The 17,386-nt window shown below is 40.9% G+C and overlaps 1 protein-coding gene across 3 annotated transcripts; it reads left to right on the top strand.

Moving 5' to 3' along the window:
• The first annotated feature begins 51 nt into the window (after nt 1–51).
• Nucleotides 52–15,429, top strand: TRMT6 (tRNA methyltransferase 6 non-catalytic subunit). 3 transcript variants are annotated; one of them, XM_055810073.1, is made up of 11 exons: nt 52–196; nt 2,419–2,546; nt 2,963–3,072; nt 6,019–6,110; nt 6,199–6,282; nt 7,480–7,604; nt 8,848–9,212; nt 9,453–9,538; nt 12,804–12,906; nt 12,990–13,076; nt 14,458–15,429. In XM_055810073.1, the coding sequence occupies exons 1-11, from the start codon at nt 96–98 to the stop codon at nt 14,629–14,631; spliced, it is 1,455 nt and encodes a 484-aa protein (XP_055666048.1). In that variant the 5' UTR covers nt 52–95; the 3' UTR covers nt 14,632–15,429. The 3 variants fall into 3 exon arrangements, with proteins under 3 accessions (XP_055666048.1, XP_027635608.1, XP_027635607.1); XM_027779807.2 differs by lacking the exons at nt 52–196; nt 2,963–3,072 and having other exon boundaries at nt 2,417–2,546; XM_027779806.2 differs by lacking the exons at nt 52–196; nt 2,419–2,546 and having other exon boundaries at nt 2,555–3,072; nt 4,910–6,110.
• Nucleotides 15,430–17,386: the final 1,957 nt, after the last annotated feature.

The following is a 17,386-nucleotide window of genomic DNA, read 5'->3' as shown; positions in this document are numbered from 1 at the left end:
GCGCCCCGCCCCCGGCCGGCTCGGCCATTGGTGGGCGGGCCCGGCCGCGCATGCGCACTGCCCTGCCGCGGCGCGCGGCGCGAGGTGCGGCGGCGATGGAGGGCGGCCCGGGCCCGGGCCCGCGCATTTGTGAGGGGGATTGTGCCGTCCTGAAGCGGGACGACGTCTTCAAAGCGGTCCCCGTGCTACGGCGGAGGTGAGGGGCCGGCCCGGGGTTTTCGATCCTATTTGTCGTCTTCCCCTCGGCCGAGCTTTGCGCCGCCCCCCCACCCCTCCTCCTCCCCTGAGGGGATGCAGCGGCCGCGAGGCCCTCCCGAGGGGAGCGGGTCCCGGTGCGGCGGGTGTGACCCCGGCTCTCACGCCGGGACAGTCGGAGGTAACGGCCGGTGTGACCGGTAGCGCGAAAGGTTTTGATGCCGCCTTAGTTCCTGTGCCCAAGAACCCGGCAGATCTCCTGGCTGCGGTGTTCGCTGAGGACCTGAAAGGCGTTTTTGCGCTGCCGCTGTCAGGCCGGTGCGGCTGACGGGGAGCGAGGGTGCAGCGGCCTGGCCAGCGCCTGTCACACCTGCCCCCAGTGGCGCCTCATCCTGCGGGCTGCAGCGCTGCCTCCTTAGCGGGGTTGGCTCAGCATCGCCGTCAGGCTGCAGGAAGGTGCTGGCTGTCGGCTCTGGGTGCTGCAGCTTTGGCGAGGATGCTATGAAAGCTCTCCCATTTCTTTTTCCTAGGCCAGCTGGCATAGCGAGAAGCGCCTGCACCCCAGCAGGACATGCCACAATCAGTGGACACAGCCTGGGCTCCTCCCATTGCAGCAGTCAATTTTGTAGACCAGTGTGTAGAAGTCAGTATTGGGTAATGTGGCCAGGCATCTGATTCAGTAGCATGGAGATTTAAAGGTGCTGTGCTTGAATGAGGCTGGTTTAGAAATGGCATAGCTCAGACCTAGGAATTGGGAGTACTGGTTATTGACAGGCTAAACGTTCACCAGTAGGATCTGGCACCTAAATCAGGTAGTTACTCTGACAGCCTGCAGAGCATGCCAAGATCTGTTCATTAGGTCCTTCTTCAGTTTTTGTAAGAAAGAATAAAAAAATATTGAAGAGTAAATAACGTCACGGGAAATTAAATAACTCTTGCTTTAACTTTTCCTTTTCTATAATCTGATGAGGGTAAGGATGCTCCAGGACCATGAGACAATAGCTGTGGTTGGATATTCTGTTTAGAATGGTCATCAAAATTTGAGCACCTGCACACTATTTTTCATCTATTTAAATTTTCTCCAGTCATTTCAAGTCTTCTATAATCATTTATTAGCCTTTTAAAGTCTGGATTGGTAGGGATTAATAGACTTCACGTGAGCAAGTATAACGTTAATGTTTTATGAAAAGGATTTGGTAACGTGACAAAACTTTATTATGCTTTATTTAAATTCTGGAGTGTATTTGGGGATACAAATAGTGTATGTAAAATACATGCACGAATTGCATACTTCAGTCAGTAGAATGCTGGAAATAACAAAAGAACTCAACCTGTTTGCTTAGATTCAGAGTTAGTGGTGAGTATAATCAGAGGTCATAGTGGTAGCTTTTGATTCGGATGTGATTGTGGCACATACACTGGTACCAGTTTCATTTGACAAGATCAGCAGACAAGACCAGTTCCCTTCTGGTCAGCAAGGAAACCTTTGTAGGTCACCCTGAAAGTTAAAGGCTTTGGATCCTGTTTTGTGTGAAGAAGGAAAAATGTAAACCTTCCTTAGTGCGATCAAAATGAAAGGGATAGTAAAATCCTTTCTTTTTTTAAAATTTTTGTTTTATTTAAACATTTCTAGGCTTACAAGTCGCTCTCTGCTGTCAGTTTTCTTCATAGGCTTTTGGCAAATATTATTGCAAAGGAGCTTTGCAAAATACAGGTTCTTTTTGCAGTAATCTGCATGACCCAGCCTAGATTTAATGAAGTTTTAATTAATTTCATTCCTTGCGTTGTTCTGACTTTCTCTGTCAGAAATGGTACTGCATAATTCAAGTATTATAGCCTTATTTTATCTGCCATTTTGCAATTTTTTTGAACTGAAAAAAATATTTTTCTTACTCTGTGCTCCATTTAAGTTCTTTGTTCTTTTCCTAATCAGTTTCAGTTTAATGTGGTTTTGTGGTTAATTTCACTTTTTATGCTTGTCCTGGTTTTCTTCAAGGATATAGGTAAAAATGGCATATATCATTGAATCATTTAGGTTGCAAAAGACCTTTAAGATCAAGTCCAACCGTAAACTCAGAACTGCCAAGCCCACCACTAACCCATGTCTCTAAGTGCCACATGTGCACATCTTTATATGAAGCTATAGTTCAGTTTCAATTATTGTGGGTTTCAGACATAGTAAAAATAATGCTTTTAATATAATTAACTTCTTTATTATTTCAGAAAAATTATTTTTGAGAAGCAGTGGTTCTATCTGGATAATGCCATTGGACATATTTATGGAACTACATTTGAAGTAACCAGCGGTGGAAACCTCCAGCCAAAGCAAGAGGTGGAAGAGACTGCCACAGGTATTACAGAGGATTGACTGGTGTTTGGAAAAACAAGTTCCAATTCATTTGTTTCTTTGATAATACCAAAGGTGATGGAAAAGCTTTCTATTAATCATTTATTAACTTAACGCCACTTATATTCTTTCTGTCATGAAAGTGCATGGTTTTGTCTTGATCTGCTGTTTCACTAGTCCTGTAACAAATCAGCTTTTTAATATGGGAGAAAATTTGAACCTTAGTCTGGGTGCATATATATACTAAAGGTGTATTTTACATATTACATTTCATTGATTGCTTAGGCAATATTTTGCAAGGCCATGAAGCATGTGGGTTTAATCCTGAGAAGTCTGCTTTCTGTGAAACTAAAATCTATGTTTCTCCAATGTGAAGATATTTAGAGCTAGATTTTACAAATCTATATCCTTTTCCTTTAGAAACAAAAGAAGCAGGTACAGATAATCGTAACATAGTTGACGATGGAAAGTCTCAAAAACTGACTCATGATGACATAAAGGCTTTGAAGGACAAGGGTATTAAAGGACAGGTAAAAATAAGGTTTTGGTGTCATTTCTGTGCTACCTTGATGGTTATATTTCAGTTTATGAATTAGCCTATTCTTTTTATTGGTGCATAGACTTCAGTGCTTTTTCTTTGTTCTTCTGCTCAAGTCATGTTTTTTCTAAAGATCTGTTTTTACAAAAATGCAAAGGCTCTTTTCGTAGAAAACTTCATGTAAGGTTGGCAAATTTGTCAAAAGAAAGTAAAAGATTAATTTTTATAGCATCAAAAGTCATAACAGACAAAAAGAAATAACAACAAACATTAAGGAAATAGAGCTCGCATAATCACCTTTTAGTTTTGTTTGTTTATAAGATGCAAAATTATATTTCTATATTACAGATATATTAAAATTTTACAATAATTAAGCTATCAAAGGTGTAGGAAAGGATTATGAATAAACACCAAAGTACTAAGAAATAACACTGTTTAACAAGTGTACTGTCAGTGTGCCTCTAGACAGTACCTACTGAACATGTGATGCCTGTGTTTTATCTGCACCTCAAAAGCTAAAAATATTGTCAAGAGATCAGTTCTGTTCTGTTAGAACACGGATTGGTTTTTACCCTGCACTTTGTCAAGAAGAAGTGAGGCCATCTTAAATGTTAATGAACCTTTCAAAAAGAAGTGAGGCCATCTTAAATGTTAATGAACCTTTGCAGCCAGTTCTGTTCTGCACGTGTTCTGCACAGGCAAAAATTCTCTCTTACCTTTGGTTTACCCTTTCTAATAAAAATAAGAAAGTGCTCCTGCTTACATCAAGTTCATCTCCTGTTTGCATCTGGCTGTTTGCTGCTGCTCTCTAGAGCAGCTGTTGTGCTTTTGCCTGCTTAATGTTGGATTGCTCTAAGGAGTTTGGGATGGTATTTCCTCTGTTTCCAGGGTTGTGCTGCTAGTTGTGTTACCTCTTTGAAAAGAACGTACTAATCAGTCTGATACCTTTGATGTTTTCTATTCGTTCTCATTATCTGTGGCAGATCACTCTGGCTTTTTTGTATGTCCTCAGTGTGTCTCTGCCATACATCTACCGTACTTTTTTATCTTAGGTTATTAAAATATCCTACTTTGTTAACTCTGGTTTCTGAACTGTAGCCGAATATTCATTTTGCCTGTGTTAAATTAGCAGCAATAGACATTGTTCTTCCATAAGTGTCTGGTAAAATCTGAACTGTGAATGGCATGTCTTTGTGACACAGGCTCAGTTAGAGATGATTGTTATTTGAAATAAACCAACCTCAGTGTTAATGGGGCTTGATTTCCCATCACTTCCCAAATCCTTCCCAGGTCTTGAGGGATAGGTGTTAGGATGAAGACATGAAGTGGCATGTATTCCCAGGGCACTGCATAGTGCAGTGGCTTCCTTTTTGGCTTTTGCTTACCCTAGGGAAATATCCCCCAATTTCCTCACTGAAAATTTACTGGGGAAAAAAAACACCCGACCCAAACAGCCCAGACACTGCATTTAACTTTTTCCAAGAGTAAGGCAGAAAAAGAAAGATATGCTGTTTCACACCACTAATAGTGCATTTTAAGTGTTTGAAGAACTTTTAAGAAATAATGGCTTGAAAAGCAGCAATAGCAAGTAAGAAGTACTTGCACCACTGTATTTTGGAGCAGGTTCTTAAAGCACAATGGGAGATGCAATGTCTGCATTGAAAATACTCCTTTTGTCATTGCCCTACCGCTACCCTCTCCAAATTCCTGTGAGGCCAGGTTAGACTAATACTTTTCCTGCATGTTTAATAGAAACTTTCAATTTTAGCAGTTAAACGACTTCTGAACAACTGAAATACCACTCTGCAGCATTTGTTCTTCTGTTGCAGGCATGGGGACAAGTCCTGAGCAATGAAAGTTTTTTTTTCTTGGAGGTCTTAATGATCCCTCCAGCTGGAACCTGAACATATGAGGAAGAGTTGGATTGACAAAAGGAGATTAGAGTGAAGAGACCAGGAAACAAAAAATGGAATTCTGGGAAAACCTGGGAGCTAGAGATGGAAGAAGTCGGGGGGAGTATTGTAGGAAATAGTAAATGCTGAGGAGATAGACATTGTGCAAGGAGTTGGTACAGGAATCTAGCGCAGTTTGGGAGGCAGACAAAATGAAGTGGTGTAAGGGAGATGTCTGGTAAGTAGCAGAGTATAAGGGAAGAACAAGCACAAGATGGAAAAAAAGATACCCTCAGAGATGGAGATGCTGAAGTCAGACAAAGAGACCCAGAGAAGGAGTTGGATTAAAGTAAATATTGCGTATGACATCAGGTTGTTTTGTTTTTGTAAAATATTTTTGCCTGTATAGCTTCATGCAGGACTTAGGGTACTGTCATGCAATCCAGTTACTATGGGGAATGTTAGCCCAACAGAATATATGTCAGTTGTTCTGTAATAACTGACAATAAACATAACTCAGCCTCGCTCTAAACACAGGATAATTAAAGTAGCTAATCACTTGGAGAAAGCAGTATAGTCTCATTTACATTTGCATGGGATAAGAATATTTAGGTACTGAGGCTTCACAGTAAGGGCTGAAGTAATGACTTGCTGATGCTGAAAGGAACAACCCTGCTTTTTCTTCAGTTCTGGCCTTACGAGTCTGCCCTCTCTCATGAGTTAGCTTTGGCACCTACCAGGCTCCTTCCCCACAAAATACCCCATTTCCAGGATAAGCGTTTTCAGCTTTATCATTTTTATGCTGGCATTACGTAGTTAAGAGAACACCTAGAGACAAAAGTATATGATTAAATTTCTGCACATAGTCAAGAGTAGTGCCTCACTTGTCATGTTGATTAATAGAACTTTAGTTTGCCATTAATGGCAGTGGAAGGTAACAGTATACGTGCCTCTACTGGAAGAAAATATTTCAAGTGTTTGTTTGAAAAAGTACTTTATGTGAAATGCACGAGAAATAAATACCAGCTATAATTGTCTTTTCCAAGGAAATAGTTCAACAGTTAATAGAGAACAGTACAACATTCAGAGACAAAACAGAATTTGCTCAAGATAAATACATAAAGAAGAAGAAAAAAAAGTAAGTTAATTTTAAAATGTGGAAAATACTTAGTAGTCCTCTAATATGTTGAGCTAAAAATAAGACTATTACTATGTGTTTCATACAGATATGAAGCAGTTATTACAATTGTGAAACCATCCACTCGCATTCTTTCAACAATGTATTATGCAAGGGAACCTGGAAAAATTAAGTGAGTTTCCATTTTGTTTTGTTTTTTTTTCCAAATTATAACAGAAAGATATTTTAATATTCTTTAAAATACCTGTATTATACCAGAGTAGACAATACTCTCATTTCTTCTTTTTTTTCCTCTGTTAGTGGAAAGATTGCAAATTAATGAAAAATAATGTGATATAGAAAATGAATCAGTATGCTATTGCAGCAAAGAGGAAAACTCTTCTGCATGTAGTGTCAGCGTTTACCATTTCCCTACCACCACCGTCTTGCTAATTACCTAAGCAGACAGGCTTCTTGCATTTTCAGAGGTATCTCTTCTCTGGGTCAGTGCGTATTGTCTCTTGTTTTCTGGCTCAGTAATCAAAATAACAAGCCACCTGCCAGAAGCAGGAACTTTTGTCCTTAATGTGCTAGGGATTCAAAATGTTCTTCAGTCAGAAGTCTCCAGAATTTGAAAACTGGTTAATGCTGGGGGGCGGGAGTTGGGGGGAACAATGATAAGAGATCTAGTGCATTGGATTTTCACTTACCAAAATTAAATGATACGTTGTTACAGACATTGTTTAAGATGTACTGAATTCATTGGTTTTAAGGCTGAGATGCTGAGACTTAAAACCCTCACGTTTCTGTTATTTAAGGCTTCTCAAACCGTTTTCCTTCTCCTTCCCCCATCTCCTTCGCTTGGCTTTATTTGTTGAGACTGGTTGTAATTTCCTTGGCCGTCGCTGAGTCTCTTCAGTGCATGCGCTGCAGTAAGTCTAGTTAGGTGTTGATCTTGGATTGCACATGGTGTGTGCTACTGCAAAACAGATGAAAATCATAAAGAAAACATTTAAGAATTAGGAAATGCATTCAAATACCATTTGTTCTTTACAAAACTGACATGTCAGAGAAAACAAAAGAAGTTTAAAAATATTTTGTCTGACTGACACAGCATGAGATGTCCACTTCAGTATGCGCACCCTACTTTACATCCTGCTTTTGCTCTTCCCTGCTGATTTCTTGTTTGCTAATTTTTTGTTCTAATGCTTCTTTATTACTGGGTGGTTAATTTAAGTTTCCGCATGGTGACTCTGAAGACCACTGGTGCTGTTCCTGAAAATCGACCTGTAATCCAACTTTTTTTGACAGGCTCCTGAGCTAATGATACGCAGCATCTATAACTCTAAGAAAACTAACTTGATACATCTTAAACCCCTCTGTCTTCTAGCCACTTGCGATATGACACCCTGGCTCAGATGTTGACTTTAGGAAACATCCGTGCTGGCAACAAGATGATTGTAATGGAAACGTGTGCAGGCCTTGTGCTGGGTGCGGTGATGGAGCGAATGGGAGGCAAGTAACACGGTGGCTTTAGTAAGGAGCAGACTGAGGGCTTACTTGAAACTTAAGCGATGCATATCTCTGTGATACTGTGAAAAGGCATTATTTCAGAATACTTTCTCAGTTCAGAGAGACGCTTGTTTTTCTGTTGGAGAAAGCTGTATTTTGCGTATTTCAGTTGGATTTTTTTTCCCACTATTTAAAAAAAAATACAAAATGTAAAGTAGGTATCACTGTATGTAGATCTGGTTTTAATTTCTGTCTTAGCATAGTGACATGTTCAGAAAAGGCTGCAAGGAGTTTGTATGCATATTCTTCCCAGGCACGTGGGAAGTCCAGGAAAGTGAGTGGTAGAAATCTGAGATCGTGACACTGGAATTCAGAAAGCCCGCAGCACTGAAAATGTTGTCATTCCTCTTGTTCTTTGCACCAGAGATTTAATGTCTGCAAAATGTATATTTTAAAAGTAGCATGTGACATTTTCATGTGCGTATTCTAGGAGAAGATCAACTTGGGTTTTATGTCTCAAACTCAGTTAATTAGTTTCATCATAAGTCATTCAAAGACACTAGACAGAGATGACAATTATATTCCAGAAGCCTAGAAAGGTAGGAAGTGTGATGTGATATGCACCCAGATGTGCTGTTTGTTGGCTGAGAAGCACACAGGCAGTCATGCAATAAATTGGTTTTGTTTCAGCAACTTTTGGCCATAGGGATGCTTTCTGAAGTCAATTAAATAAAGTGCAGTTTCAGTGTAACTATTGAAAAGTTCTTGTCAGTATGTTTAAACATCTGACAGCTCTTCCTTCAGAGTCTGGATGTTGAGGAAATCCATTGCCTATTAATGCTGTTTAAATTAGCTTTTCTTTTTTATCAAAACCACTCCATAGTTACAAGTAACAAATATGGTAGAAAATTTGTCTTCTAATTGTTAATTAAATTAGCTTTTCTAAGAGTTTGTCACTGCTTACATGTTCTGTGCTAATCCTAAATACATGTTCAATACATGCATAATCTTTGAGTTACCTTGTCCTTTTGAGTTGCAGTAACTGTTGTCCTTCCAATAAGAATTTTCTGCCGCAAGGCGTACTTCAGCAGCTTGTTAGATTTGACGAAGGTTAGATTAAGAGCAGGCAATTACTTACCTATTCTTAAATGAATGCTTCATTTAAGCATTTTAGAAAATTAGAAATTTGAAGCGATTTAAGAAATTCTGGCTTTCCAACGTATTTTTGATTCTTTTGCTTTCATAGGCTATGGATCCATTATTCAGATGTATCCAGGAGGGGGACCTGTTAGAGCTGCTACCACTTGTTTTGGATTTCCAAAAGCTTTTTTCAATAATCTTCATGAATTTCCTCTCAGCAAAGTGGATAGTCTCCTCTCTGGGACATTTTCTACGGAGACTCTGCCCTCAGAACCTGAAGATAATGCGCTAGGGGAAGAAGAAAGCAACGGAGTGACTGATGAGAAGCAGATTTCCCTGCAGGAAACAGAAGAGGAATCTACTACTGAAGCAGCTATGGAGATCAACCAAACAGAAGAGCAAGAAACAATGGACATCAATGCTGAAGATGTAGAATTTAAAGAAAACAAAGAAAAAGAAAATAAAGAAAATGTAAGAATATGTATTATGGCTATTCGAGTTTTACAAGGTCTATATACTTAAAATTTTTCCGTCTGAATCGGGCGTGCTGAAATACAGCTTATTCAGGTGTTACAATGGAACTCTGGAGGTTGTCTTTTGTCTTACGTTAAGCCATCTAAGATGCCAAAAAATGAAACTTAAGTCCATGCAACAGTGATCCAATATATAATAACCAGTTGAAGTGCAAACTGTTTGTTTTGCTTTTTAAAGGTTCGGGAAAAGCAAAGAAAACAATGGGAGAGAAGGAAAAAGCTGATAGAAACTGCTGCTTTGCTGAGAGAGAGGAATGCTGATGGGTGAGTTTGTTTGTAGTCAGAAAGGTCTTCTGTTTGAAAACACATCTATAGAAAATAATTTCCTTTGAAACAAAAGCTTTATTTTAGGAAGACTATTTTGTTTCTTAATATTTACAAGCAAGCAGTCAGCCCCCGTGTGTCTTGGGTTTTGTTTGGTTCTTACCCAGTTGAGATTTTTTGTTATTTAAATGGTTTGAAATGTCTTGATCTAAAAGCCATAGTTTCCTGACTAGGTATGAGTAAACATTAACAAAAAAATAAAATACCTATTTTGTCCAAAGAGAAACAGAATCCAGGTAGAATTTAATACAAAATGACTGCTGATAACAATCACAGAATTCTAACTGGCAGAAAACCCCACAACACCTGAGGGTTTTGATTTTATTAAATTGTAACTAAGTTTGTTGCCTTGGGAGTTTGGTTCATTTGTTTTTAGAAACTCATCTTTTCTATAACTTTGTTTTACCTGCTTTAGCCAGGGTCAGTTGTTCCCAAGGAACAATTTAATGTGAAGATTTCGTATCATAAGTTTAAAAGAAATACGATAAATAGATTCCTAGAAATTCGGCCCCACTGTAGTGTAAGTATATTTTTAGTGGTTGTGACTTTTTCACGATGTTCTTAGCCATTGCTGAACTGATTTAAGTTAATTGAATAACATTGATTTTGTTAATTTAATAACATTTCAAGTTTGTGTTTTCCTCCTAAGAATATTGGCTCACTAGGAATAAAGCTGTTCTGCTCGGATAAACTTTAGTACACATTTATTGGTTATGTTTAAATGCCTGTGTATAATTTTTGTTTGTATTATTATGAAATGTGTTAACTCATGTGCATTCATATTTTAGTATATCTCATCTAGCATATTTAAGTGGTAGAATTAGCCTTTTCTATAAAGATGCAGAGACAGGTCACTCTGGGTTCTCCTAAGCAATAAAATGGTAAAGGAGGTCTGTAAAATATACTGACCTCTGCTCAGCGGCAGCAGCGCCACGGGCAGTGCCTGTGGATGACCACTACACTGCCTGAACAGTGGCTGTGTTTTGTTCTGGTATTACCCATGTCTCCAGCACCCATTGTTATAATTAATGTCTGTGCACGATTAGCAAAGTGAAAATTAGTGTATGGCTTTACTTGATTCTTCCTGTAGCGTAAAATAGTGTATTCAGTTTTTGTTTGAGTTCAAGGAAGCCTATCTAGCATTTGTCGCTTGTTCGTTTGTCTTCAATCACATGTACACTTCTTTTGCCCTTTGTAATGCGTGAGAGCTATAATAAATTATATACCTGAAGGGGTGAGGGATTTCTTGCTTTAGGAGGTCTTCGGTATGATGGAGAGGAGGGGAGTTCAGGCTGCCTGAAGGCGCTGTCCCAGCTGCAGTCGGGGTCCCCTACCTTGGGTCACCTGCCTTTTCTAGCCCACCGCTTGTTTAGACCAGGAGCTGCAGGGTGCTGTACTGCTAAGCCAGGAAAAACTGGCATGGAATAAAGCAATGCTTCAAACTAACAACTTGGCACAGGAGTGGAAGCAGGCAGGGAGGTTTGAGTTTTCGATTCCATATTCCCTGCATGCTTAGTTTTGTTTTGTTTTGCAAGAGAGAAACAGGGACAGAATAGGTGGAAGCTGGGTAACACTGGAGCTGGGGCACTGACCTCCGGAGAATTACTTCTTGAGGTCCTGCATTTAACAGTATGTACTATTTAATGTAGAAGATACAATTTTAGTATTTTTTAATTATTATTTTTATACATATACGTATATAAATTACAGAAATGTATATACTATAGAATAATTATTTAATATAACATTTTTTTATTAAAGTTATATTTTCTGTGCTGTCACATGGTAAAACACTGCTTGTACTGGATCTGTTTGTTCAGTTCCATTTATGAGAGCTGAAGTCTGTTGTCAGTCTTTGTGGGGGAAAAAGGAAGATACCCGTTAGGGATTTGGTATTCTTTTAAAGAAGACCTAAGACAGACTATTACATTTTTCTGATACTATGAAAGTGGAAATGCGTTTATAGACACTCCATGTGTTCAAGATTAGGCCACGCTCCCTTTCTCTCCTTCCCTGCTCTTCCTCTACCTCTTCTCCTCCCCTCTCACCCGTTACATTAATCCTGCACCCGGCCAGGCTGCCCGCTGACAGCAATATGTGCTGCCATATGAGAGCGCAGCAGTTGATTTCTCGCAGTCTCATCTCTCCCTTACCTTCCTGTTGTCTGGCCGAGCTCCTGGCAGTCGCTGCAGCGCTCCAAGCCTTCTCAGGCAGTCTGGAATCTTTTTTTCTTTATGGTCTGCTTGGTAAATTACCAAGCATAAATTTTTTGAAGTTAGGGTTTGAAGTAAATGGCCCACAAGGCCATGGCCAGCACAATGCCAAAATGAAACAACTGTGAAAGAATTGCTTCAGCTCTTTATCTCTGTTGTGTTTAGAAAATTGAACACCTGTTTTTACCTTGCTTTTGTTAGGTAAGTTTAACGGTGTCTCCAGCGCTGTATGTTCCCCTGGAGAACAAATGTTAATTGATGGGTCATCTCATAGGGTATTTGTGTACGGGAGAAGTAGTTTAATTAGCACATTCTTCTGCACAAGTATAACAACTAATTCGCTCCATCATTTCTTGCAATCTAGTTTAGCAGTGAATTTTTTTTATTAAAACTCCCTATCTGTAGAGAATCATAACCATCTGTAAGTCCAAGTTATGCTATGACATTAAAATGAGGATGAAGAATAAAATTTGAAGCCTTTAAGTTGGCAAGGACATAATTTATTTTTAAAAGATTTTTAGTCATGCCCGTTAAGGGATTGTTTTCTCCTTAAATAATAACTTTTTAATACAAAACTGTCTGTAATGAAGATTACCCAGTCTAAAGAAATCATAACTGAAGTTACCTTCTAAGCAACAAGTAGCAGTCACAAAATTTGAATTTTATTTGGACAATGGTCTCAGGGTAGAGAAAGCAGCATGCAAATTCTTGGGCCGTGAGAATTACTGTGGAGCTCAACCCAGCTGAACTGAGTGCTTTCTGCAGTGCGTTCAAGTATATGGCACATTAGGGAACAAGTGATTTATCCTCTCAATTATGCAAGTAGGAAATCATGATATTTTTTTGTCTTTGGGGAGTTATTAGAGCCATGAAAACATGCTGATTAGCAACATTTAAGCTATAATTGATTGCTGTGCTAAGTAGGAGAAAATGTCACTTGATGAATAGGTTTTAGAAGCAGAAAACTAATGTGTGTGAAATTTCTTTTGCAGCTTAATTGTAGCCAGCAAGTTTCACCCCACTCCTTTATTACTTTCATTATTGGAATTTGTTGCTCCTTCAAGGCCTTTTGTTGTCTACTGCCAGTATAAAGAGGTAAATCAAGTATGTTACTTCAGCTCTTATAGTTCAAGTTTAAGACTGTTCTGCTGTGTAACCTACTATTTGGTTTTTTTAAGCCATTATTAGAATGTTACACAAAGCTGAGGGAGAGAGGCGGTGTTATTAACCTAAAGCTGTCTGAAACCTGGCTACGAAACTACCAGGTAAGGATTACAGTAAATGGCTGTCAAAACAGCATGGGTGCTGGGGAGCGAAGCGCGCTCTGAAAATACGGGGTTTGAACTGACAGACGGCGCGTAACCTTGTGCCTTTGTTTTCCTGAGAGCAGTGGGAAAATACTCTGAAGAATTGTAATGCTTCATTGCAGGAATTTCAAATGGAAATATTTATTTTATTCTTACAAAGCATTTCATTTAAACATTTGCTGAAATATTTGCAGCACTGACAGATTCAGTAGTTGTGCTGCTTTAGTGGCTAGCCTGAAGTGAGGGACAATGTAATGTCGTGTCAGAGAGATGTAGCAAAGTATTAGAAGTGTTTATTAATTTCCAGTTGGTTTGACAGCTGGAAAAAAAAAAGTGTAATGTTAAGAATGGTGGTGACTTACACAGTTGATGCCTTGGAACTAAAGTAACAAGAAGTTTCTGGTCTGGGAACTGAACAAGATGAGGGGGGAAAACATCTCCACAGTGAAAAATGTCAGTTTGACTGACATTTTGAACAAGGAACGTTTGCAAATGTGGAGTACCCTCTCAGCTGTGGAGAAGCAGGAGCATGTCTGATTCCTAAGCAGCTCACCACCTCTGAAGAGGTTCTTGCATCTCACTAGCTTTCTCCTGCCCATAGGCTGCTGGAGTCTGTAAGGAATTATTATTGAGGGGATGACTTAGGCATGGGTGGCCACGATGAGTGACTGTTGATCAGGCAACCCAGTCAGGAGTGACGGGGAGATTCACAGAGGAAGGTGTTCACCAGGGTTAGGCCTGGCAAGGCTTCCTGTGCCCAGGTGCAGTTAGGAACAAGGCTGCGCCGTCGCACCGACACGAGTAAATCAGTTTAGACCTGCAGCAGCAGGCAAAGCAAGGAGGAGGCATAACTGAAGAGGAGATGTTTACAGAACGTCTTAACGTAGCGGAAGGTGGTGGTTCATTGCTGTATCTTGTCTTAGGAGCAGCTACGGAAAGATGATAGTGGCAGAGCTGGAAATCACTGTATTACTTAGTGCTGGTTTGTGAGGCCAGCTGCAGTCCTTTGCAGAGTACCCCAGTTCTGAACACATTAATGAGGCTTTCATGCACCCCAAACCTCAGCTTTGTCATTTTGCTGGAAATGCCATGGAGAAGTAATCAGTGGGGCAGCAGCCTGTGTTCTCACCTGTTTCTGTACCTGGTTTCTGCCACGCAGGTACTTTGCCCTTTGAAGATAAATCCACTTTCCAAATTACTGTCGGTTGTGGTGGCTGGAAAAACAAATTACATCTTACACTGTAAGCTTAAATGACACAATTCAGTGTGCACATACAGAGTGAGTCTTTACAGATGCTTGGGTTTTTGTTTGGTTTGGGGTTTGTGGTTTTTTTTAAAGGTCTTACCAGATCGAAGCCATCCAAAACTGACCATGAGCGGAGGTGGAGGGTACCTTCTGTCTGGTATAACTGTTGTCTTGGATAAGGGCAGATCTGATTCCAGTAATTTAGAAGCACTGAAGACGGAAGAGCCATCATCAAAAAGGTGCAAAGTTCAAGACCTTCATTGTTAACGTTTGAAGAACTGATTTGGTTTTTAGATCTCAGGACTCTTTACTGTTAGCAAAATAACAAGTCTGCTTCCTGTGCTCCTGAGAGCACAGCAGTTGTGCCTGTCATCCGTCTGTCAGCAGAAAGCAGCGAACTGTGTGGCAGGGAGGGTTGTCTCGCTTGTTACCACTTCACATGATCAGAATGAGAAGAAAAACCCTTGGGAGCAAACACCACACTGAAAACACAGTAACTTTGGAAAGAAGAGAAGATGAGCGTGAGCGAAGGCATTCTGTCTGTCTGTTGCCAAAAGTGGAAAGGAAGCAGCAGGTTGTGCAAAGGCTGGGTCCGAACCAACGCGCCTAACTCGGCCTTCCGTGTTCCCAGAACAGGTCAGGGTTGAGCAGCACACGCAGTGATCTGCTCCCCCTCTGGGCACGGAACCACCTCTGTTCAGTAACTTAAGGAAGTAAAATAACAGCAAAAATCATAGGCTCTTCTTTCTAAAGGAGTGCTAAAAAGAGAATACTAATAGCACAACTTTACAGCATGACCCATGTTTTCCTGACGTACATACAGAGGAGAAAGTGCATGTTTGTAAATTAAAATACCAAATATTTAAACAATGTCTCGATTAGTATTGCCTGTCTTTTTCCAAAGAGTTGTTACTTGTTTTTATTTTAAGATGGGACTATTTTGAAAACTCCAACATGTATATATATGTATTCTACTGTTTTATCTTTCATGATGTGTAGCTTTTCTATTAATTTTTTTAACTTTGCGTTTGCCACTTCAATTAAACTGCAGGATGTTTTTCCTAATGAGATTCACTTCCTCTTCCTTCCTTTTCCCTCTTTTTGGAAATAGAGGTCTAGCAGAGGCCTTAGGAAGAGAATACCCTGGCTGGCTGCATGCCACTGAGCCCCCAGTGGGAGCTTTGGGCCCGTGTGGGAGTTCCTACAGCCAGCAGGACTTGGCTTCTGTTCTTCAGCGTAGGCGTCAGGGGAATGTGGAGCTTTGGGACCAGGCTGTCAGACTTCATCAAACCGTAACATTCTGTATTTTGAGAAGAGTAATGCTCTTTTAGGACACCATTAGCTTAAAACAAACCAGGGTCATACTGTGTGTAAAGCAGCAGTTAAAAGCCATCTCCTAAGTGACCAGGTGCAGTGCATCTTCAGGTTTTTGTCTGCTCTGTTCTGGTTTTTGTAACCTTCTTTTCTTTTTTCTGGTTTGTATGGAAAGCTTTCCTTTTCTTCTCTTACTTACGTGAAAAAGCTGTAAATGGAGAGATTGTAGGTGTCACCATCTCCTCCCTATTCCACCAACGATGTGGACCTGAGAAAAGCACTTTGCCCCTCTCCCCTCTCCGTCCAGGGTAAGCGTTGCAAGTGACATGCAAAGAATAGAAATATGATGGGTGGGTTTTACTACTTTTTAAAAATTCTGTATTTCTCTACTTCTTTCAAGAGCCTAGTGGGGAAGGGGCAGGGAGGGAAGCTAAGTTTTCCGTCACTGTATGTCTGCATGCGCATACTGATGGCAAACTGGGACTCCGGCGGCAGCCCACACCCAGTGTGTGATGAAGGCCTGAGATGACCCAGCTTAGAGCAATGGGTAGGAGCCTGGAAGCCAGGAAGGGGCAAAAAGATGGAGTCAGTGTAAGCCAGGAGATTAATAAAAAAAAATACCTTTTGCCTCAGTTTCCTGACCTGTAGAGCAGGTGCCGGAACTGCTGTGCCGCATCCACCGAGCCGGCAGGCACTCAGCAGAGGTGTCAGAACTTCCACAGGAGAAGCCAGGTTAAGCAACCAGCATAAGCTTTACATCCCGCTTTTGTCACCTACAGTGTGCTAAAAATAATGACCCGAGGAAAGACTCTTTTTATTTGTATAATAAAAAGATCCATTTTGAGACATACAGAGTGTCGGAACACCTGAAAAATTACTTTAGATCAAAGCTGGAGTGGCTCCACTTCACCAGCATTAACACTAACATGCTCCCAGTGCTGAACCCTGTACCCCAGTTTTTAAAGGTGCAGTAACACCTGTGCCAGTGAAAGACAGTAAGAAACCAAGAAATCATTCCTGTAAAATATTTAAAATTGCCAGTTTAAAATTGACAGACCACACTCTATATGTAGCAGTGAAAGAGCACGTCTCAAGGACCGTTCCTATTGTAATGGCAATACTAACGCCTGCGATGAGAGGAGCGCTGTTGAAATGCGAGTCAAGGCTGTCCAGAGTTTTACAAGTCACAAACCATGGAAAACGCAGAACAATGGGAAGGAAGGGAGTGCATCCTGCAAGATCTTAACGTGCGCTGGACACGGCAGTTGTGATGAAAAGCATCACCAGGAGGCAAGACAGAAGTGGGGGTGAAGGAAAGGCCGGCGGTTCCTGTCCCTGCGGTCCCTGCGGTCCCTGTGCTCAGGCTGCGCGGAGCTGCGGAGCCTGGTAAGCCCTGGAGCCTCGGCAGGATGTCCAGGGACTCTTTCTCTCTGCAAGTATCAGACATAATGAATGGGCACAATTTAATTGTGGTCGGGGGTGTGTGGATCGGGAACAGGGAGCCAGCGATGGGTCCCTGCGGGCAGGTTAGTGCTCAGCCTGCCCCCCCTGAGGCGGCAGGTGCCTGGGCAAAGCCGGCTTCACTGTGGGCAGGGACGGCGCAGCTCGGCACGCGTGGCGCAGCAGTGGTTACCTCCAGATGACTCTTGAAAAAAGTTTTGTAGGTACGTTTTTAAAAAGCGTGCCTACAGCTTGAAACAGGCCGCGT

The sequence above is a fragment of the Falco peregrinus genome, chromosome 7 (genome assembly GCF_023634155.1).
Source record: "Falco peregrinus isolate bFalPer1 chromosome 7, bFalPer1.pri, whole genome shotgun sequence".
Lineage (NCBI taxonomy): Eukaryota > Metazoa > Chordata > Aves > Falconiformes > Falconidae > Falco > Falco peregrinus.
Note: the sequence above shows the minus strand (reverse complement) of the source record. Positions and strands in the feature narration are given on the sequence as shown.

What these genes read in the sequence shown, in the direction of transcription:
- TRMT6 (XM_055810073.1), top strand. Translation starts at nt 96, where the DNA reads ATGGAGGGCGGCCCGGGCCCGGGCCCGCGCATTTGTGAGGGGGATTGT. An exon ending in AGAGAGAGGAATGCTGATGG is followed by an intron (nt 9,539 to 12,803) that starts GTGAGTTTGTTT and finishes TTTCTTTTGCAG; the next exon opens with CTTAATTGTAGCCAGCAAGT. An exon ending in TCTACTGCCAGTATAAAGAG is followed by an intron (nt 12,907 to 12,989) that starts GTAAATCAAGTA and finishes GGTTTTTTTAAG; the next exon opens with CCATTATTAGAATGTTACAC.